The sequence below is a fragment of the Pristiophorus japonicus genome, chromosome 10, assembly GCF_044704955.1.
Source record: "Pristiophorus japonicus isolate sPriJap1 chromosome 10, sPriJap1.hap1, whole genome shotgun sequence".
NCBI classification, from domain to species: domain Eukaryota; kingdom Metazoa; phylum Chordata; class Chondrichthyes; family Pristiophoridae; genus Pristiophorus; species Pristiophorus japonicus.
In genome coordinates, this window is record NC_091986.1 from 102,481,487 (window position 1) to 102,504,848 (window position 23,362).

General features: G+C 44.0%; 1 protein-coding gene across 4 annotated transcripts in view; it reads right to left on the reverse strand.

Annotated features, from left to right (window-relative positions):
* Positions 1-18,460, reverse strand: part of LOC139275049 (piwi-like protein 4) — a 116,895-nt gene extending 98,435 nt beyond the window's left edge. For 2 of the 4 annotated variants that reach the window (XM_070891967.1, XM_070891970.1), the window contains exons 1-3: positions 18,401-18,460; positions 7,819-7,928; positions 4,268-4,358 (exon numbers count right to left, since the gene is read on the reverse strand). In XM_070891967.1, the coding sequence (XP_070748068.1) occupies positions 4,268-4,358; positions 7,819-7,887 (160 nt within the window). In that variant the 5' untranslated portion in view covers positions 7,888-7,928; positions 18,401-18,460. Of the gene's footprint in view, positions 1-4,256; positions 4,359-7,818; positions 7,929-18,400 lie in introns of those variants that run through there. The other 2 variants (XM_070891969.1, XM_070891968.1) reach the window with 2 other exon arrangements.
* Positions 18,461-23,362: the final 4,902 nt, after the last annotated feature.

Below are 23,362 nucleotides of genomic sequence, written 5' to 3' on the forward strand. Positions count from 1 at the left end.
ACATTACAACAGTGACAGTACTTCAATGGCTGTAAAGCACTTTGAGACATCCGGTGGATGTGAAAGGCGCTATATAAATGCAAGTCTTTCTTTCATTGCATTTAGTTAGCTCCAATTTTGTCATTATTTATCCCTGTATTTTTTTGCATTTTTATATTTTCATTTCTTCCATTTTTCACCATGGTAACTCTCATTCTGCACCTTAGACTCAGAGGTTAGGTGTTCTTCTGGGAATTCCTCTTTGTAAGCTGGAGGATAAGGAGATAGTCAACAGGAATGAATACACAGATGCAGGTCCACCTGCATCTGAGGCTGTCTGCTCCAAGCCACCATTACCTAAGTATGTAGGTCCATAGTTCCTATCAAAACTACCTGGGTAGGTCAGCAAAAATACATTTTTGCCACCTATGGTTCAACATCTTATTGTAGAGAAGTAGTCTTGATATGCTGCAACTTGAAGCAGCAGATCACACTTAAGACATCCCAACCTGGTTGTCAGTAAGTGATCATACATTACCATGGGGTAGATTTTTGTCTTTACTGTCTGTTGGTAATCTAGTGGAGCAACCCAACCTCCCGTTATATGAAATTAATAGAATGAAAATCTGACGAGTTCTATAGCGGCCAAGTGAGCCACTGCCAAATTACTGCCTGGATAGTGAAGATGAAAATCTGACCCTATCATTTGAGGTATATGATGCCTTTGGAAGATGTGAGTGCGACAAAGCTTTCAATTGTATGCTGAAACTTCAATGCATTTATACCAAGATATGGGTATGCTTTTGATGCAATGAAAGAAGTGTAAGTTTTTGAGGGCTTAGTGTGGGTGAGCAGTAAATGTGCAAGCGATTTACAAACACGTTATGACATGAAACGTTAGGCTGTCTAACCGATATGGTACAGTTGGATGATGAGCAGTGTTCACAGGGAGCACTGATCAGGAAACTACAGCCCCGCAATTCCCAATTTTTCATTCATTCATTTAAATGGATGGAAAAAATCAGCCACTGTGGGCCTGCTGCTGGATGCTTACACACCAAGGAGGAAGGTATAATAGTTCACAAGATAAATAAAGATGAAGGCGGCCATTCAGCCCATCTTAGTTCATCCACCAGAACGACTCTCCTTATTGCTGCATCTCATTTTTTCTTGACTGATTCCAGGGTTTTTGCCTGCAATACTCCATCTAGAATTCCACACAATTATGTTTTGTGTGGAGAACTTCCTAATATAAGTCTTAAAATTTCCCGTTACTAGTTTGAAGCTGTGTCCCTTTGTCCTATTCTCAGAATTGAGTTTGAAGCAATATCCCAGACTTCCCTTTTCCATACTGTTTACTAACTTGTATACCTCTATTAAGATTACCTCTGTCTCCTCCTTTCACAGCTAAAAAAGTTCACCCTCAGAATGTCCCATATATTTTAATGAGATTAGCACTATGTAGCAGCTCAAACCTCTAAGCCTCCAGTGCTGACCCAGTAAAAATCCAGCATGGATGAAACTCCAGATTTTCCACTCTCTCCGCACCACACATGTGCCAGTGGTGCATGGGAGCACAATTTCAGGCCCCTAGTTAATGGTGTAGAAAAGTACATCTGGAATATTTGAACCTAAATCATGATGGTAGTATGAGGCAGTATAGGTTCAAACCAGATAATGGTAAATTTAGCTCACGCAAAGGGTGTTCAACGTGTGGAATTAATGTCTGGGTGGAGTATTGCAGGCAAAAATCCTGGAATCATTTAACAAATAATTTGATGATGTCATGGGGAACTGCAATTTCTTTCTGAATGGATGAACTGAGATAATACTAATAGCCTTCCTCTTCTGTATTTATTTTGTAAACTCAGTATAGACAGGGGTTTGAAGCCAAGATTTGTGTAATTCAGTACCTCACTAGGTGGCGCAATTCTCAATGAAACATTGGTGGGGGGCACTTCCCTTGTTTATAATAAAAGCATATGATTGGTTATTTTCAAAGTTTTCAAAGTCTAAATGCAAAATAATTGTTTTATTTGATAAACGGCATCTTAAGATATCATGTATTGAGCAATCAAGAATAGACATCACAATGGCCGTTTCCCAAACAACTCAAGTTATGCAGGTCTTCTGCTACCTACACAAAATTTGACAATAAGCAAAAAAAGTAACAATAAATTATGAAAAGTAAACTATTAAATGTGTACTGAAAGTAGATTTATCAAACTTAGTTCACCATTAATCAGCAGAAGGCATTTGCCTTATAGTTCACACAAATAATCCTCGTTTACATAATTTGGCAGTTTGTCACTGACAAATATAAACCTGGCAGGATATTAGGGTTTTCAACAGCCCAGAGTAGCACGCCTGCACCTCTTGGCTTTACAAAGAAAAAAAAAAACTTACTTTTTTGGCATCTTCTGGGGCTGAGCCTCTTGTGTCAAGTTTGCCTGGCAGGAAAGTCTCAGCAGCTTCATCACTCAAGTCCCAAGTTAAAATCACAGACGGGTCCAATTACATCATTGGGACCCCATATACATATGTAAAGGCGGCCAATACTGGCTCAGAGCAGGTTTCCTTATCGCCTTCTCAGGGGAACAGGATTCTGGTGGCTTTATGGTGGGTAAATAACTCAGGGCATTTTAACTGCTTACCTACTCAGTTTCTGCCTGAGGGGTAGCATTATACTCACTTCCTAGGTTTTAATTAAAGGGGTCAATATAACAAAAGTACCCAGTTAACTTGAGGATCTTGAACAAAGTTTTAACAGTATAGGTGACAGTAAGGCTCATCTCGCAGAACCAGCAATCTTTTAAAATGTCAGGAGAATGAAGGAGTATAAAAGCATGGAAGTTATGCTAAACCTTTATAAATCACTGGTTAAGCCTCAGCTGGAATAGTGTGTCCAATTCTGGGCACCACACCTTCGGAAGGATATCAAGGCTTTAGAGTGGGTGCAGAGGAGATTTACTGGAATGGTACCGGGAATGCGGGACTTCTTATGTGGAAGGACTAGAAAAGCTGGGACTGTTCTCCTTGGAGCAGAGATGGTTAAGGGGAGATTTAATATATATGTTCAAAAACATGAACAGTTTTGATAGAGTAAATAAGGATAAATTGTTTCCCGTGGCAGAAGGTTTGGTAATCAGAGGACACAGATTTATGTTATTTAGCAAAAGAACAAGAGGCTAGAAGAGGAGAATTTTTGTTTAAGCAGCTAGTTATGATCTGGAATGCACTGCCTGAAAGGGTGGTGGCAGCAGATTCAATACTAACTTTCAAAAGGAAATCCGATAAATACTTGAAGGGAACATTTTTGCAGGGCTATGGGGAAAGGGCAGGTAATGGGACTAATTGGATAGCTCTTTCAAAGAGTCGGCACAAGCACTATGGGCGGAATGGCCTCCTACCATGCTGTATCATTCTATGATTCTATGAGCTAAGAAAATTTGCCAGGAGTAACCGGAGGTATAAATATAATAAAAAGGGACTGATGCAGAAAAGCAATAAAGTTGGTTACTGTTCAGAGTTTACAAAACTCTACTCTAACCAGGATTGCATAGTGGAAAACCACAAAGAAAATACTTTGCATTTATATAATGCCTTTCACGACATCAGGTCATTCCAAAGCACTTTATAACCAATTAAGTATTTTTGAAGTGTAGTCACTGTTGTAATGTAGGAAAGGCGGTAGCCAATTTGCACACAGCAAGCTCCCACAAACACACAAACATCAATGTGATAATGACCAGATAATCAATTTTAGTGATGTTGATCGAGGGATAAATATTGGCCAGGACACTGGGGGATAACTCCCCTGCTCTTCTTTAAAATTGTCACCTGGGATCGTTTACGTCCACCTGAGAGGGCAGACAGTTTAACGTTTCATCCCTCAGTATTGCACTGGAGTGTCAGCCTAGATTTTTGTGCTCAAGTCTCTGGAGTAGAACCCACAGGGACACTTTCATACTTTTCCAATGATTATACCATTCTATCTGGTGCAAGAAAAATAATATGTAAAGGTGGTACATAAACAATGTTTAGAATGTGATAGGAATCAGTATAATCTTGTTTTATACCCCCATTGATATACATTGTGCGAAATTATCGGAGACCCCGCACCACTACCAGAGCTTAACACCCAGCAGGTGGCTCATTGGAAAATCGCGGACAAGTCACCACAATTTTCTGATAAACAACCTACTGTCTAAGACCCCATGAGTGAATTGGGTGGGGTCTCAGAATATTTCATCCCTAATTCTCCAATAACAATTTACAATGAGCTCACGACTGCATTCTTCAGACTTCCTTTGATTGTGGCTACTCCCAAAAGTCTCCATTTGTCTAAGGGTAGATGTTCTCTGACTCGCAGCTAAAACCTAAAACAAGATGAGAAATTATGATATTGCAAGGATGACATTTATTACAGTATCATACCTCAATTTTTTTGTGGTCTTTAAAATATAACTGATGCCGAACAACAACAGCTTGCCTTTATATGGTACCTTTAATATAGAAAAATCTTCCAAGGCCTTTCATAGGGACGAAATCAAAAAAATTGACACTGAGCCAAAGGAGAGATTAGGAGGGGTGAAAAAAAAGCTTGGTTAAAGAGCGGATTTTTAAGGCAGGGGCTTAAAGAAAGTGGTTGCATTTATATTGCATCTTACCCAACACTTTTTAAGTATAGTCACTATTGTAATGTAGCAAACTACAGCAGCCAATTTACACAGAGCAAGATCCCACAAACAGCAATAAAAATGACCAAATAACCTGTTTTAGTGATGTTAGTTGAGGGATAAATATTGGCACGAAACCAGGACAATTCCCCTGCTCTTCATCAAACAGTGCCTCCTCAGGGGGCAGGCAGAGCTTGGGTTTAGCATCTTATCTGAAAAACAGCCTCTTTGACACTGCAACACTCCCACAGTACTGCACTGAAGTACAGCATCATCCTAGATTATGCACTCGCATCTCCGGAGTGAACCTTGAGCCTACGTATTTCTGACTGGTGTGCTACACCGAGTCATAGTTGACACCTCCATTACCTCAATAGGAGGAAAAGTGAAGTGGTTTAATGAGGAAATTCCAGAGCATGGGGCCCAAGCCGCTGAAGGGAATACAAGTTTCAACATTATATGAGTATAAAAGGTATTCACCTCTGAATTTCAGATGTCTACTGCAGAGGCTTGAACCAGCCAACAGCTATTTAACTTTCACACAGGACATGCTAATGTCCTGACTGAAATTATCCTTTATATAGCTGAGGCAACCCAAGAATTAGTGTTTCAAAAGCAGAGTAATAATTAATAAGTCACATAAAAAAAATTAATGAACAAGGCACCTGGGAACTCATGGCATTTGCTAGGAAGAAGGAACATCAAATGACCCAGGTAAATGGCTTGTTTATTTGCACAAAATAACTGAACACAGGCAGAAGGTGGTTGTAAATCTGTGATAAATGATATTATTATGGTGTACGGAGCCAGTAAAACAGTAACCTCTGTTACAAAACACAGAGTGCAGGGTTGATGGACCAATGCAATAGATGGGAAAATTTGCAGCTCAAGTGAAAACAATGTTACATTATTCGGCATTCCAATTTAGGCTCAAATATATAGAATACATAATGATTGAGAAGGAAAAAATCCACAACATTTTGTCTTGGAGCAATGGTAAGAATATGGGTACTAACAAAGGCACCCATTAACTTAAGACAAAGCTTTTGAACCTATCTTGGGCAATTATTCTCATTCGACATTGACATGCAAATTCAGCAGTCCAGGGACCACAGAGCAGAATAACATGCAGATGTTTTTCCACTGTGCTCTTTCTGAAAGACAGGACATTCTCAAAAGACATGACGTTCTCAACTACTTTGTAACTATTCATACTAAACGGCATTAGCCATGAGCTCTTTAAACTTAGTATTGGGCATGATTGTGGACAGGGTATGAAAAGTGAGTTTCAGGAGGCAGTTTGTCATGGAAAAAGGAAGCCTTGGGTTGTCCATACCACTCCAAGATGGACTTGAGTTGTAAGAGGATTTGACTAGGGTTTTCCAGATGTTCTTGAGTTTAAGATCCTCTGATTTAAGGGAGTAAAGTTTGGGACTGTACCAAAAGAATATTAGAGGAATGAGAAGAAGTAATTTAGTGGGAATGAAGGTGTTGTTGGAAGAGTAATTCAGCAGGTTAACAGTACAGATGTCATGATTGGTGAAGGTCCAGAGAGGTCGAGAGTTGGAGCCCAAGAGTAAATTAGCTTGGAGATATCTTTTTCAAAAAGCAGAAGGCAAGTGTGATGGAGGGATGTGGGTGACAAGAGAGACAAGAAAGTAGTCAGAGATGATCGTGGGTAATCAAAACTTTTGACGTAGAGACCACGTGAGATGCCAAGTTAAAGAGGTAGCCATAGTGCTGGGTGGGAGCGTTTGTATGGACAAAATGAGTTGGGACAGGATAACATCTAAGTGGGGATTGAGAAAGGATGAGAAAATCATCGAGGATGAAGAATCGCTCAGTACCAGAGGCCAGTGGTCCTCAGTCAGGAAATGGGTATCGGGCTTGGGAGAGTAGTACACTATGAGGATTTTAACTATGAGGCAGGACAGATGGAAGATTGAGGTGCCCAAAGTATAAGAATATAAGTAAAGGAATGGGTAAATGCTGTAGTTTGGGGACAGTGAGTGCTGGAATGTGTAGTCAGGTGAGGAGGCATCAGAATGAAATCTTGCACTTTGTTTGAATTCCTGATATGCATTCCCTTGGGTAAACCTCTATGCCAAGAGCATAAATTCATAACATTTATCTTGTATAGTGCAGGGCTAAGGTTACAAAATTGTGCTCCTGATAGGGAGCCTCGCCCATCAGGAATACATATTGAGAAATTGCAGACTCGGGGCCCTCCCCCCCCACCCAACCATTTTCCATTCGTAGGGACAAAAAAAATCACTCCAGTTGGGTGAAGCACCCTGCTCCGGTTGCAATTTCAACAATTAGATAATGTTCTGCAATTAGTTAGCAATTGTAGCAGCAAAAATAAAAAATATAATCTATTAAGTTGGCAACAATACTGACCTAGAAATTAGTTTAGGCCAGTTCTGTAGCATCAAATACACACAGGGAATGATCTCTGTGCCCAAAGCTGGAGGCCCAAGGAGTGTGACAAATTGGTCCTCAGGCCTCATCTACGGTGAGCTGCTTATGCCTGCCGCTCTTCCAACAGCAGCTCACCCAACTGAAAATACAAATTCAGACCACCTGCCTCAACAGCAAGAGTGCTGTAGAGCCGGGAGACACAATCCACATTAACTTTAAAAATAAATAACTACACTTATATTTTGGGTGGCGGACGCTGGCTAGGCTGCATCCATGTCCAGAAAATCTGAGCGGAACAGGCCTAAGGCCTCAGGGCAGGTCAATTGGGCAGAGGGGTCATAAAACATGCGCTGGATGTCTCATTAGCATATGCAAAGGATCCAATGCCTGTTTTAACCAATTTTGGGTCAGATGTTCTTTCTTGGGGTGTAGGATGTCAGCCCCCAAAATTGTGCCCCTTTAATTCGAATCAGAAATAACATGTCCATATACTTAGTAACATTGAACTGTAAGAAAAAGGTCATGAGGTATTTCTATAAAAATTGTACTACTGGTAAAATGACATTTTAAGGCTGCTATCACTTGAAACTCATTACCTTCCAGTTCACAGATAAGAGTGGACACAGGATGATTCACTGCGTTGTATACAACATTACACGTACAAACACAAAAAAGTGTATTTTTATTTTCATGTTAAAAAAAGAAATGTTCATTTAGCAGAGAACCTAACAAGACATACATTTGCACTTCTCTGTTCTTCATTCAACAAGGCATGCCCTCGGTCAAGTCCATAGGCTCTTCCAGTCATCTTTTATGCTTCTACACAGATCAAAGAACACCAGAAAGTAACTGCAAAAACAATTTTAAAAGAAAATTATTAGCTTACATTTTCCACTGAACCATACAAATAAAATTGAGAATTTGTTGCCTTCAGGTACTCCTTGAAAGGTGCAGTTAGCATATTCCAATAGGATTGCGTGCAAAGTTTACACAGAAATTCTAGATTAACAATAGTAGGTGATTTCAAAGATGTTTTCCATCAGTATAAGAAAAATAAAGTCACAAAACAGTCTAAGTTCATTAACTATTTCATCTCAAGCAACAAAACTGCACATCTGACAGAAAGGAAAAAGCAGGCTTGGTTTTAAATCTTATCTTTTAATAAAATCTAGACTTTTTTTTTCTTGATTGTACATCCCTGGTGTGTAGCCTTGCCCAACAGGAGTGCATGCAAATGATGTACAGGTTGACTGTCCGAAATCTGGAGATTCTAAGTTCGGAATGTTCCGGAATCTGGACACCGGGCCGATCTGTGGCGGGGTTGTCCGGAATCTGAAAAATGTTCCAAAATCCGGACCTTTTTTTTTTTAAAACCGATTACTGCTGCGAGGGGGAAAAACACCCCAAAAAAAAAAAATTCACAAAACATTCATAAAACCCTTGCCTATTAAATCGCTGAAAAAGAATTAAAAAATAAAAACTTTAACTTACCATTTTTGCGGGTCTTCAACGCAGGGTTTTCCCAGCCGCCGACCCTGCGCTCCGCCACCCTCCCTCCCTTACTTCGGCCCAGGCATTTACGGATTCGGGACATCGGAAAGACGTTCCGAAATCCGGAACGGCCTCAATTCTGGATTTCGTACGCTCTACTTGTATAACTTAGATAAGTGCAGTGTTATTCATGTGAGCAGGGCAATGCTCAACATTCGTACACCCTTCAGGGAAAGGCATTAAAGATGGTGGAGATAAAAAGTGATTTGGATATTCCAGTGCCTACATCGTTAAAGGTTCATGAGCAATGCCGTGCAGCGATAGCTAGAGCAAATAGGATGTTGGGGTGTATCCATAAGATGGATGAGGCGTACTGCTTTGTCCTTGTACAAGACCTTAAGTCAGGCCCACTTGGAATAATGGGCTCAATTTTCTCCAGTTACCTGCACTGTTTTTTTGACGCGCACCGCTTTTTTTGGCCTAAATTAAAATATCCAAGCTCTCCCAAAGATTGTGCGCCAACGCAACTCAGTTAGTTACGATTTTTTTTAGGTTCTTTTTTTTTTGCGTCATGGGGGCGTAACCTGATGTCTGCGCCAGTTTTTCACATTTATGCAAATTTGGCCAACTTGCATTTTCCCTAGGACGGCGCATGTGGCCACTCCCAAAAAACCTTCTCAGCATTTAAGAAAAACCAGTGCACATTAAAAAAAAAATCGGCGCAGAAAGACACCATTGTTTTTAGGCGAAGTTTTGGAGGGAGTCAAGAACACATTAAACATGCATCATGAAGCTTACTTTTTTCAAACTTAAAACGCAGAAAATGGAAGACTAATGCAATACTTTTTGGATTTTTTCCAAAATGCCACACCACCACTGAATATCTCCAAACCGGGCTCGAGGGTAGGAACATCGGCCGGCAGAATCGGTCCCTCGACCGATTCGACAGGGGCTCGGGGCTCAGCTTCAAAAGAAGCCCAGGGAGGGGTGGGGGTTGGGGGCGTGGAAACTGAACTGAAGGGATGAGAATCCTTACACTATTCAGCAGCATCAAAAGAAGCCCAGGGGAGAGTGGGGATGGGGGAAGTCAAACTGAAGGGATGAGTACCTTTACATTATGCAGCAGCATCAAAAGAAGCCTGGGGCTGGTGGGGTTGCCGAGCTCACGAAGGAGCGATTCTGCCGGCCGACCCTCGAGCCCGAAGAGGAGACTTTTGGTCAGTGGTGGGCTGGTACTTTGCAAAAAATCTAAAATTAAATAATTGCATTAGACTTCATTGCCCCAAATGTCCTCATTTGAATACCTAATTTCCCATTCTAAGCAAGCCTATTGTGCCTGTACAGACCAGGGTGTGGTCCATACTGGGGCATTGACCTTGGGGAAAGAGAGAACAAAGAAGCTTGTCCTGTTGTTTTGAGCTTCTTGCAAAGGTGCAATTTAATCATGGGGGCAATATTGACAATGCCATACCTCGCGCAAGCTTTCTGCATGATGGTGCTGCGGAGGAGACGATTGAGTCAATGTCATTGCATGAGGAACCTCAGAGCACGTAGGATGATGGGCAGGAGGCCTTACCCACGTCGGGTATATCGAGGCGTTCATACCTGCACCCGAGTGATTCAGACTGTGTGAGAAGACTGCGTTTCCGCAAAGAAGTTGTAACCGAGATCCGTGAGTTAGTAAAAGCAGACCTGCAACCTAGAAGCGTCAGAAAGACCGCTGTCAGTTGAAGTGAAGATTACAGCTGCACTTTCATTCGATGAATCTGGATCATTCCAGGCCAAAATTGGGGATGTGTATGCCATTTCTCAACATGCGACACATATCTGCATTCGGCAGGTGACTGCTGCACTATATATCCAGAGGAAAGACAACATAAAGTTCCCCATGACCGCCCTGGCAATGCGTGACAGGGCTGTGGGCTCCTCCAGGATTGCTGGCTTCCCCATGGTACAGGGCTGCATTGATTGTACCCACATCGCCTTGTGAACACCTTTGGAGGATTCTGAGATGTACAGGAACAGAAAAGGCTTCCACGCCGTTAATGTGCAGCTTGTGTGTGACGACATGCATCGCATCATGTCAGTTGATACGCGATACTCTGGGAGCACTTATGATGCGTTCATCCTACGCGAGAGCGCTACATCTGCCATGTTTCAGCAGCAGCCAGAAGGGCAGAGCTGGCAGCTGGGAGACAAAGGGTATGGCCTCGACACGTGGCTCATGACGCCCCTACACGTAACCCGGACAGAAGCTGACTGGGAATACAACATGTCACACATTGCAACGCGCGGCATATTAGAGAGGACCATTGGCATCTTGAAACAGCATTTCCGATGCCTGGACCATTCCGGAGGCTACTTGCAATATTCCCCTGCGATTGTCGGTCGGTTCACTGTTGTGTGCTGCATCTGCATAACGTAGCCATCGTGGGGCAGCAGCAGCTGGTAGTAGAAGACGATGACGAGGTGGAGGTGGAGGAGGAGGACATGCAACTACCTGAACCCGGAGGAAGACGGTGGAGGAGGGCGGGCCGTCATGCCCCGCACCAGCAGCTCATCCGTGAACGTTTTGCTGCCTGAAGGCTCAGCGGCAACTATTCCAAATTGACCATGTTTACTGTTTGGACCTGTTCCGTAATGTTGTGTTGATGGAACAAATAATGGAAATGATTCTTCTTTACTTCAAAAAGTTGTTAATAATGGAAATGATTCAGTTATCATTTAAAATATATTTTATTCAAAAGTTTAGCACTTGTCTGTACTTAACTAAAAATAGTCTTATATCAAACTTTTCAGTTCACTTACAAACTTTTAAACTTGAAAAGTTACATAACTTACAAAACACTTTTAATTTGAGAACAGTTACAACAGGAACAATAATAATAATAGCAAAGAAAGGCTGCACCCATCTCTCCTCCACCTTATTCAAAGTGTCAAAGGCCATTGTGAAGCCAAAGAAGGCCATGTACAAGGGTTGGTGCTGTTCCCTGCACTTCTCCTGTAGTTGTCACGCAGTGAAGATCATGTCTGTTGTATCCCTTAGTGGACGAAATCCGCATTGCGACTCAGAGGAGCTCTTCAGCCACAGGGAGAAGACAGTTGTGGAGGATTCATGCAATGACTTTCCCAGTGGCCGACAGCAGGGAGATTCCTCTGTAGTTGCCAGTCGGACTTTTGCCCTTTTTAAAGATGGTCACGATTACGGCATCTGAGATCTCCCGGCATGCTCCCCTCCCTCCAGATAAGAGAGATGAGGTCATGCATTCATGCCAATAGTGCTTCTCCGCCATACTTTAGTGCCTCAGCGGGGATTCCATCTGCTCCTGATGCTTTATTGTTCTTGAGCTGATGGATGGCCTTTTCTACCTCATGCAGGGCTGGAGTTTTGCTGAGATGGTGGCATGCTGCAGGATGGAGTCGAGGACACTCGTGTCAAAGGCAGAGTCTCAATTAAGGAGATATTCAAAGTGCTTCTTCCAGTAGGCCCTGACTGTCTTGGTGTCCTTGATGAGTGTCTCCCCATTGGCCTTCTTTGGCCTCACAAAGGCCTTTGACACTGTCAACAGCAAGGAACTATGGAGCGCCTCTTCCGTTTTGGCTGCCCCTAAAATGTTTGTCACCACCCTCCGCCTACTCCACGACGACATGCTAGCCGTGATCCTGACCAAAGGATCCACCACAGACGCAATCCACGTCCGGACCGGGTCAAGCAGGGCTGCGTCATCGAGCCAATGCTCTTCTCGATCTTCTTCGCTGCAATGCTCCATCTCACACTCAACAAGCTCCTCGCTATAGTGGAACTAAACTATCGAACCAATGAGAATCTGTTCAACCTTCATTGCCTCCAGGCTAGATCCAAGGTTGTCCCATCCCCTTTCATTGAACAGTACACGGACGATGCTTGCATCCGCGCACATTCAGAGGCTGAATTCCAAGCCATCATCAACACCTTCACCGAGGGTGTCCGCAAGACAAAGTTCCTCCACCAACCTGACCACGCCACAGAGCACTGCCCCCCGGTCATCAAAATCCAAGGCGCGGCCTTCGACAACGTGGACTATTTTCCATACCTCGGGAGCCTACTATCAACAAGGGCAGGCATCGACAACGAGATCCAACACCGCCTCCAGTGCGCCAGCACAGCCTTCGGTCGCCTGAGGAAGAGTGTGTTCGAGGATCAGGCCCTCAAATCTGGCACCAAGCTTAATGGTCTACAGGGCTGTAGTGATACCCTCCCTCCTATATGACTCGGAGACGTGGACCATATACAGTGGACACCTCAAAGCGCTGGAGAATTACCACCAATGTTGCCTCCGCAAGATCCTGCAAATCCAGTGGGAGGATGAACGCACCAACGTTAGTGTTCTCGATCAGGCCAACATCCCCAGCATCGAAGCACTGACCACACTCGACCAGTTCCGTTGGGCGGGCCACATCGTCCGCATGCCAGACATGAGACTCCCAAAGCAAGCGCTCTATTCGGAACTCCTACACAGCAGGAGAGCCCCAGGTGGGCAGAGGAAACGTTTCAAGGACACCCTCAAAGCCTTCTTGATAAAGTGCAACAACCCCACCGGCACCTGGGAATCCCTGGCCCAAGACCGCCCTAAGTGGAGGAAGAGCATCCGGGAGGGCGCAGAGCACCTAGAGTCTTGTCGCCGAGAGCATGCGGAGGAAAAGCGCAGGCAGCGGAAGGAGTGTGTGGCAAACCAGACTCCCCACCCACCCTTTAACGACTGTTTGTCCCACCTGTGACAGACTGTAATTCCCGTAGTGGACTGTACAGTTACCAGAGAACACCTATTTTGGAGTGGAAGCAAGTCTTCCACGATTTCGAGGGACTGCCTATGATGATGACCTTGTTTTAAGACCACCCACTGCACTTGGTCTTGTTGACTTCACCCCTGTCCGCAGGCAGTGGCGCAGCATTTTCAGGTTGGTAGCAAACTTATTCTTTCAAACATCTTGGGTAATGCGCATTTCTTGATGGTGGGGGGGTGGGGGGGGGCGGTGGGGGCAAGCGGTAATGTGGAAGGCCTGGCTTGGACCACTTTAGAGACTGGTCTGGGGATTGGAGTGGGAGTGGCAATTGATTCTGTCAATGGGTGCGTGGTCTGTATTCCCTTATTGCAGCAGCTAACTCCAACATTCTCTCCCTCGTGTTCACCGACAGCGCATCAGCTACCTGCAACATTCCCTCCCTCATGTGCCCGGACAGTGTTCCCATTTCTCGTGAGAGTGCTGTTACTTCTCCCGACAATCCCAATACCTCATCACTCACCCTACTGATGGTGTCCAGGAGTGATTGTGTAAAATCAACGCTCTCCGCACTCATTGCCATTATCTGAACCACATCTGTTAGATCCTGCACCTCAGGGGAGCGTTGTCGAGCTCTCCTTCCCCTCCTCACCCTGGGTGTGGCTCGCTGCATCCTACTGGGATCTGCAGCCTCGGACAGTGAAGCCCTGCGTGTGCCTTGCTGCATCCCATTGGGAGCCACAGCCTCGGCCGGTGGGGCCCTGGGTGTATCTCGCTGCAGCCCACTGGAATCCCCAGCCTAAAGAGGAGAATATCTTCCAATCGGACTGTGAGAAACCATGAAATGTCCCAACACTCATACCATTCAGGAAAGGGGCTGGCACCTCAATGGGCAGCACCTGCACTTCCTTCAGAGTGAGTACAACAGTGGGGGCTTCATCCATCAGCTTCCCCTCACCTCATGCTCTTGCCTCACCCCATGCTCTTGGTCAGGAAGGTGGGTTTAGAAGATATTCTCCTCTTTAGGCTTGTCCGCGTCTGAATCTTCTGCATCGGCTTCAGCCTCTTCAGGGTTGGCCTCAAGTTCTGCAAAATATAGCAGAACAGACAAATGGTTAACAGCAGAGGAGGGGGCAGGGTAGCATGAGTAGGCTCACATGGCGCAGGCAGCAGGTTCATTTGAAGGACCACAATGAATGATAGCACATTGCATCAACCGAAGCATAGCTGACAAGAGACATCCCCATGAACCAAAGCTAGCCTGCGCAGTACTTAACATTTAATAAAGCCAGACTGTGGAATTTGCAGAATTTACCCTCTCGTGCGGGCCCAGCTTGTGCAGTGGTGGTTGCTTTTCTCCAGGCAGGACCCATCAAAGCAGCGACCCTCTCTTCCAAGGGTTTCAGTGGGTGCAGATTTGCCAGGCCTCCTCCTATTTGAGTTCTTTCCCTTTTGTTGTCTGCCACCTTCCTCTGCAAAGATGAAAATATAACTTTTGAGAGAGGTTGTCTTTCTGCTGGGTGGGACATACAGATGGTCACATTAACAATTGCAATTCCAGTGAATAAATGAAAATATTACTTACACGAACTACTTGACCAAGGTTCTGACACTTCTTTTTGCACTGGCCTCCAAACCTCCATTGCACAGTAATCTTCTGCAAGTTAGTTCCAGCGTTCTTTCATTTCTTTTGGTAAAACTTTAATGTGACCAGCTCGTGCCATCTGGCCTCAACTACAGTAACCAGTGCCTCCACTTCATCCTGTAAGAAATTCTTGGTCCTTGAGCTGCGTTGCATATTGTATTGTAGCTCCGATTTTTCCAATGAGAATTAAAGTTTTCACACTCAACTGGCTCTTTAATAATGGGCGAATGCAGACTGGGAGCTGTATTGGGCACGCACGCCCATAGCAGTCACGTCAAAAACGTCATCTTTTTTCCACGCATGCGCAGAAGGAGGGCATAGTTTTTTCTGCGCAGACATTAGGCTCCACCCCCCGAAGCTAAAGGACAGAGTGTGCGGCACCAATTAAAAAAAATATGAGGAAACTTGCTAGTTATTTTTTTGGCAGTAGTTGGGGCCCCCCAAAAAATGGGCGTAACTCTTGCAATATACCAAAAAACAGCACTGGGGAAAATTGAGCCATCGTGTCCAGCTTCTCCTCACATGGTGGGTGATACTGAGGCTCTGGAAAAGGTGCAGAAGAGTGTCTGCACTAATTCCAAGTCTAAAGCATCTTAGTTATCAAGGTAGGCTAAAAGAGTTGGGACTCTGTACCTTAGAGCAACGTAGACTTTGGGGTGATATGATTGAGGTTTAAAAGATAATGAAGGGAATAGATGGTGTTCCAGCTGACAGTTTATTTCAATTAATAGGTTAGGCAGGACCAGGGGGTCACAAGAGGCCAGAGTTCTCACAAGGCTGTTGTAGACTGCATGAGGTTAGAGATAGGGAGGAACAAAACCATGAACGGATTTAAACACAAGGATGAGAATTTTTAAATTTGAGATGTTGGGGAACTGGGAGCCAATGTAGACAAGGACAGGGGTGATGGGTGAGCAGGACTCTGTTGGATTGCATACAGGCATCAGAATTTTGGATGAGCTTAAGTTTAATTGGAGGAAATTGCAGCTCAATGCTATGGAATATGCATTCTGACAATACAAAGGCAGTGGGAAGAGAAACCAATGCTGGAAATGCTACAACAGACATATGGAATGTAAACATAGTAACATAGAAAATAGGTGCAGGAGTAGGCCATTCGGCCCTTTGAGCCTGCACCACCATTCAATAAGATCATGGCCGATCATTCCTTCAGTACCCCTTTCCTGCTTTCTCTCCATACCCCTTGATCCCTTTAGCCATAAGGGCCATATCTAACTCCCTCTTGAATACATCCAATGAACTGGCAACAACAACTCTGCGATAGGGAATTCCACAGGTTAACAACTCTGAGTGAAGAAGTTTCTCCTCATCTCAGTCCTAAATGGCCTGCCCCTTATCCTAAGACTGTGTCCCCTGGTTCTGGACTTCAACATCGGGAACATTCTTCCCACATCTAACCTGTCCAGTCAGAATTTTATATGTTTCTATGAGATCCCCTCTCACCCTTCTAAACTCCAATGTATAAAGGCCCAGTTGATCCAGTCTCTCCTCATATGTCAGTCCAGCCATCCCTGGAATCAGTCTGGTGAACCTTCACTGCACTCCCTCAATAGCAAGAACATCCTGCCTCAGATTAGGAGACCAAAACTGAACACAATATTCCAGGTGGGGCCTCACCAAGGCCCTGTATAACTGCAGTAAGACTTCCCTGCTCCTATACTCAAATCCCCTTGCTATGAAGGCCAACATACCATTTGCCTTTTTCACCACCTGCTGTACCTGCATGCCAACTTTCAATGACTGATGAACCATGACACCCAGGCCTCGCTGCACTTCCCCTTTTCCTAATCTGCCCCCATTCAGATAATATTCTGCCTTCGTGTTTTTGCCACCAAAGTGAATAACCTCACATTTATCCACATTATACTGCATCTGCCATGTATTTGCCCACTCGCCTAACCTGTCCCAAGTCACCCTGCAGCCTCTTAGTGTCCTCCTCACAGCTCACACTGCCACCCAGTTTCTGCAAACTTGGAGATATTACACTCAATTCCTTCATCTAAAATCATTAATGTATATTGTAAAGACCTGGGGTCCCAGCACTGAGCCCTGCGGCACTGCACTAGTCACTGCCTGCCATTCTGAAAAGGACCAGTTTATCCCGACTCTCTGCTTCCTGTCTGCCAACCAGTTCTCTATCCACGTCAGTACATTACCCCCAATACCATGTGCTTTGATTTTGCACACCAATCGCTTGTGTGGGACCTTGTCAAAAACCTTTTGAAAGTCCAAATACACCACATCCACTGGTTCTCCCTTGTACACTCTACTAGTTACATCCTCAAAAAATTCTAGATTTGTCAAGCATGATTTCCCTTTCATAAATCCATGCTGACTTGGACCAATCCTATCGCTGCTTTCCAAATGCGCTGCTATTTCATCCTTAATGAATGATTCCAACATTTCCCCACTACTGATGTCAGGCTAACCAGTCTATAATTACCTGTTTTCTCTCCCTCCTTTTTTAAAAAGTGGCATTACATTTGCAACCCTCCAGTCCATAGGAACTGATCCAGAGTTGAAGACTGTTGGAAAATTACCAATGCATCCACTATTTCTAGGGCCACTTCCTTAAGTACTCTGGGATGTAGACCATCATGTAAAGCGGAGATTGCTAATTTAAGATTTGCGTGCAATACATTCAGAGTATTTTTGTCTGTTTTCAACAATCAGTGAGTATATAAAATATAGCAACACTGCATTATCCATGAATGGAATGAAAGGACACCGGACCCCTCAGATGTTACAAAGAGTAGTCTACTCACCATAGCTTCAAATGTTTGCAATTGTACAGAATTATTCCCTTGCTTGACTAGATAATTAATGCTTTAAGTCACCATAAGAACCAACGAGCAACTTTATTTTTTTCGAAAAGATGCGGAATTTACATTATTGAGGTAGAAGTTCTCCAGCAACATACATTCTAAAGTTTGCAAATTGGTTTAATCAATAAATAGATCTGCGAAAAGATGGCCCCATCACTACACATAAAAATATATATATTTTAAATCTGTCAACATTTCAGCTTTCTCAAAATATTTTGTAAAATCCTAATGCTAGTTAGTTGGCAAAAACAGAAGTATTTAACATCTCTCAAACACAGCACGATTTTACATTCTGCAGCAACGACTGAAGAAACTTTTTTTGTTGCACTGCAACCATTACAAATGGCCATCCACTTTGCAAACTAATCTAAATGTGCTAGCTCGTTTCCTTGCATCGGTATTCAAATAAATCTGATAAATATTTTTCAATCAAGGAACCAAGTAAACAAGCTTCACATGCTCATCAATCGGATGCGTCACTTCTGCAAGCGGACCGCCGCACTAAACTGAGCAAACCAGACGTCTCTCGTTCACAATCTTTATTCTACAATTGCAAAAACAAAACTACATTTACTCACAGAGATCAACTTCAAAATTACTGCCTAATTTTTCGGGGGTGGGGGGGGGGGGGAATTCCTGTTGCTTAACTCGTGACCACGTGCGCAATCGGTTGTCTAACTCGGTCACGTGCTGTTCAGAATTGGGGGCGGTTTCTCCGCACGGGCTTTCAGCCCCTCCCTCCCCACCTGTGCGCTCAGCATCAAACTGCCTGCCGGCTCCGCCCACCTGCCAGTCATCGGGAGGGACCGCCCCTCACTGTAGAACAGTGCCACATTTGTAAGCACCTGTGCTTGGCATGGTAGTGAGGGGACAATAGTTGAGATAGTTGGATTTCTATGTAGTTGTTGAAAAAATAGCACACAATGGCACAGCCTCAAAATACGGGGGAGCCAATTTAAAACCGAGTTGAGAAGGAATTTCTTCTCCCAGAGGGTTGTGAATCTGTGGAATTCTCTGCCCAAGGAAGCAGTTGAGGCTAGCTCATTGAATGTATTCAAATCACAGATAGATAGATTTTTAAGCAATAAGGGAATTAAGGGTTATGGGGAGCGGGCGGGTCAGTGGAGCTGAGTCCACGGCCAGATCAGCCATGATCTTTTTGAATGGCAGAGCAGGCTCGAGGGGCTAGATGGCCTACTCCTGTTCCTAATTCTTATGTTCTTATGTACTTATGTAATGGGCCTGAAATTGTGGTCGGAGGCTTCCCGCGGGCAATTGCCTCCGATCTGAAAGTACCTGGTTGTTCGGGAGGAGCCTGCAATTCCGTTGGGGAGGTCTTCTCTTCCCGCATTGCGAAGCGCGCTCCCGTCCTCCTGGTTCCCACGCAGAAGATGCAATCACGTGTGACTGCTCACCCAATCAAGTACTGTATTCCACAGCTTCCCCATTAATAGCAATGAGGGGGTAGAAATTCCGACATCCGGGGCCCGTACGAAGTCTCTACGGACTCCGGAAGGCATCGGAAAAGCCGGTTTTCAGCGCACAATGCGCATGCGCTGAAAACCGGCTTTTCCGATCTATCAAGTTGGAGCTTGACAGATCGTAGACATCTCGGGAGCGAGGACAGTTGCAAGGGCAAAATTGCGATATTTATGCATATCTTGTCCAGCAAATGTCCTCAAAAATCTTGCGCCTGATAAAAGCAGGCGCATAACCTACTTTTACAGGTGCAAGTGTTGTAAAACACACAAAAACATAATAAAATAAAGTTATGCAAACATATTTTATTGTTAAAAACCCTCCCCACTACGGTAAGTTTATTTTAAGGCATAATTTTAAAAACCTTTTTTAAAATCGTTTTTTTTTAATGTCGATACCTTTAATTTAAATGAATCTTAAATATGTAGTGTATACTTTCTATGTTTTATTAGTGTTTTGGGTGTTTGGATGGGGGGGTTCTCATTACGGAGTTCCCATTATTATGAATGAGAAAATACTTTATATTGATTGACTGCCCAGAGCCATGTGACTGCAGCTCCAGCTTACAGACGTCCCTACAAGCACGCGCTGCAATGCGCAGGGAGAGGGGGCCTGTGGACCGGGATCTCGAGCGGGCGCAGCAGCTTCAAGTAGGTTTCTCTAAAATCTAGTCGAACACCCACAGGAAGGAGAAGATTTCTGGGCCGAGAACTCCGTATCTACGAGTTCTCGTGGCCCAGAAATTCCTCTCGAGGTCTTCCACGGGCAATTGCCTCCTGACCAGAGAATTTTTACGAAAGTACCTGGTGGTCTAGGAGGCACCCTGGATTGCGATGGGGAGGCCTTCCCTTTCCACGCTGCGAAACGCGCTCCCGTCCAGAGGGTTCCCACACAGAAGATGCAGTCACATGTGACTGCTCAACCAATCAGGTACAGTATTCCACAGGTTCCCATAAATAGCACTGAGAACTCCGTATCTATGAGTTCTCATTGCTATTAATGGGGAAAAAAAACAAACACACAATAATTAAAAAATAAAAAACAGACCACACATATTTAAAATTAATTGAAATTAAAGTTATTAATGTCTTATAAAAATAAAATATTTTTCGGATTTTTTAAAACGTTTTTTTAATTATGGTTAAAAATAAAATAGTGGGGAGGGTTTTTAACAATAAAATATTTTTTTATAATTTTATTTTAACATGTTTTAGTATGTTTTAAAACACTTCCACCAGTAAGTCTTCTCGGGTCTGTCGAAACTTTATATGGACCCGGTGAGGCCGGGATTTCCAGGTCATTATTAAATATTAATGCAGCACTATTGTATAAGGTGTATCATTATTGCACATTGGTATATATTTCAATGCAAGGAGTATAGCGAACAAGGCAGATGAGCTGAGAGTACAGGTAGACACTTGGGAGTATGACATTATAGCCATTACAGAGACATGGCTGAAAGAGGGTCAGGTTTGGCAGCTCAATATTCCTGGTTACAGGATTTTTAGACAGGATAGAGAGTGGGGGTTGGGGAGAAGGTGGGGGTTTGCGGTATTGGTTAAAGAAACTATTACAGCTGTGAGGAGGGATGATATGTTAGAGGGATCATCAAATGAGGCCATATGGGTCGAACTGAAAAATAAAGAAGGGGCGATCACACTGTTAGGCATGTATTATAGATCCCAAAACAGTGGGAGGGAGATAGAAGAACAAATATGTAGGCACATTTCTGTAAAGTCCAAAAACCATAGGGCAGTAATAGTAGGGGATTTCAACTATCCTAATATTGATTGGGACAAATATAGTGTGAAGGATATAGAAGATACGGAATTCCTAAAATGCATTCAAGAGAACCTTTTTAGTCAGTATCTAACAATACCAACACGGGAGGGGGTGGTTCGAGATTTCGTTTTGGGGAATGAAGCTGGGCAGGTGGGGTATCAGTGGGAGAGCACTTGGGTGTCAGTGACCATAATTCAGTCAGATTCAAGGTAGTTATGGATAAGGACAAGGATAGACCAGGAATAAAAGTCCCAAATTGGGGAAAAGCTAACTTTGCTAAGTTGAGAAGTGATTTGGCCACAGTGGAGTGGGAACAGCTACTTGAAGGTAAATCAGTGTCGGAACATTGGGAGGCATTCAAGGAGGAAATCCGGAGGGCTCAGGCCAAACATGTGCCCTTAAAGAAAAGGAGTGGAAAAATAATTCTAGAGCCCCCTGGATATCCAGGTATTTACAGGGGAGGATACAGAAAAAAAGGAAAGCTTATGTCATATACCAACGGTTAAATACTGTAGAATCTCTGGAGGAATATAGAAAATTCAGAGGTGAAATTAAATTGGATATTAGGAATGCTAAGAGACAGCATGAAAAATTCTTGGCAAGTAAAATCAAGGAAAACCCAAAGAGGTTCGATAAATATATTAAGAGCAAGAGATTAACTAAAGAAAGGTAGGGCCTATTAGTGACCATGAGGGTGAAGACGGAAGATGTGGGTATGTTTCTTAATGAATACTTTACGTCTGTTTTCACAAAGGAAAGGGGCAATGCAGATATTGCTATCGAGGTAGTGTGTTAAATTCTGGATGAAATAAATATAGTGAGAGAGGAGGTATTAAGGGGTTTAGCAGCTTTGAAAGTGGACAAGTCCCCAGGCCCGGATGAAATGCATCCCAGGCTGTTCAGCGAAGCAAAAGAGTGTAAGGTTCTGCAAAACCAACCACGGAGACATGTGGCAGGGAGAATGGGAAGGTGCCATGTTTAAAATGACCAACTGCAGTCAACAGCTTGTAAACCGCGGAGGATGATGGGACTCTGGCCACCCTATACAGTAACAGACAGTGTTGCAGGGGCACGGAACCGGACGGGGGATGAGCCAGCTACCGTAAGGGGGAAGAGTGTACATTCGGTTCTTCCAGGAAAATGGATACAAGGCAACTTTATATTTTAAAAGGACATTTCGCCAGCTTTTCGTGTAAAACCCTCACAGAAGAGGCAACATGTCCAGGCAAAATCTCCCCAGTAATACACAAGGCAACACAAAGGGTATCAGTTTGAATAATTAAACAAAGCCCACAGGTCTGATGTAATCATTTTGGCCAGCACAGACAGAGTGGCACCTCTGTCGAGATAGGATACAGGAGGTGTGGCTAATCTTCCATTCCAGACAGATCGATACACACCAAACTGCCATTCACACCCCATTTTATTCAAGGAAGACCCAAGACAATGGCATGCAGTTTTGGTGCGAAGATGAATGGACTATAAGAAAAAGCTGCAAAAACACACAAAGAGGTTGGAAGTTGGGGGTTGGAGGTGGGAGATTGGAGTCAGCTTTTGCATTGAGTTGTAGAGTTGAGTTAAGAAGGTGGGAGTCAGTTTCCATTGTGGTTGAGTTGAGTTAAAGGGGAGTTGAGTCAGCTTTTCACAGGGCCCTCGCTCTGGGGAAGGTGTGCTTAACTCCAGCAGCTTTTTGCTCAGGAGCCAACTGAGAGGCAAATAGAAGAAACCGACGCAACATCGAGGAGGAAAACCGAACCGACCAACAACATAAAACACACCCCAGAGGGACCCTGAGCTGGAATAAGTGACCCCAGAACCCCGGAGTTGATAGGATTGTGAGTATAGCCCAAACCCCCTCACAGACTCAGTTTAGGATAGGAATAGGTAAGAAGGGTGGAAGTGGGAGGTGGGGTTGTGTGTGAGTGGAATGCTTCAACCTCTTATCTTCCCCTTCCCTGTTGCGAGAATATTTCGTGTTGTTGAGTGAGATTGTGCCATTACTGCTATTTACGATCTCTTCCTATGCCCTTTATCTTTGTGTTTACTATTCTAAATAAACAACATTAGCCATTTTGCACTCTTACCCACTGTGTCTGGTGCCTTGTTACTCACCCATCCTCATAAATCGCACATACAGAACCTCAGGGGAGTGTGGATTCGAACCCATACCCCAAGCTCCCCTTACAATGGCGACCACGAAGGGATGTGCGTTGAGTGAGGGTGAAGAGACAGTCAGTCTTGGTGGAGAGGAGTATAAAATGGAGGGTAGGACTGCTCAA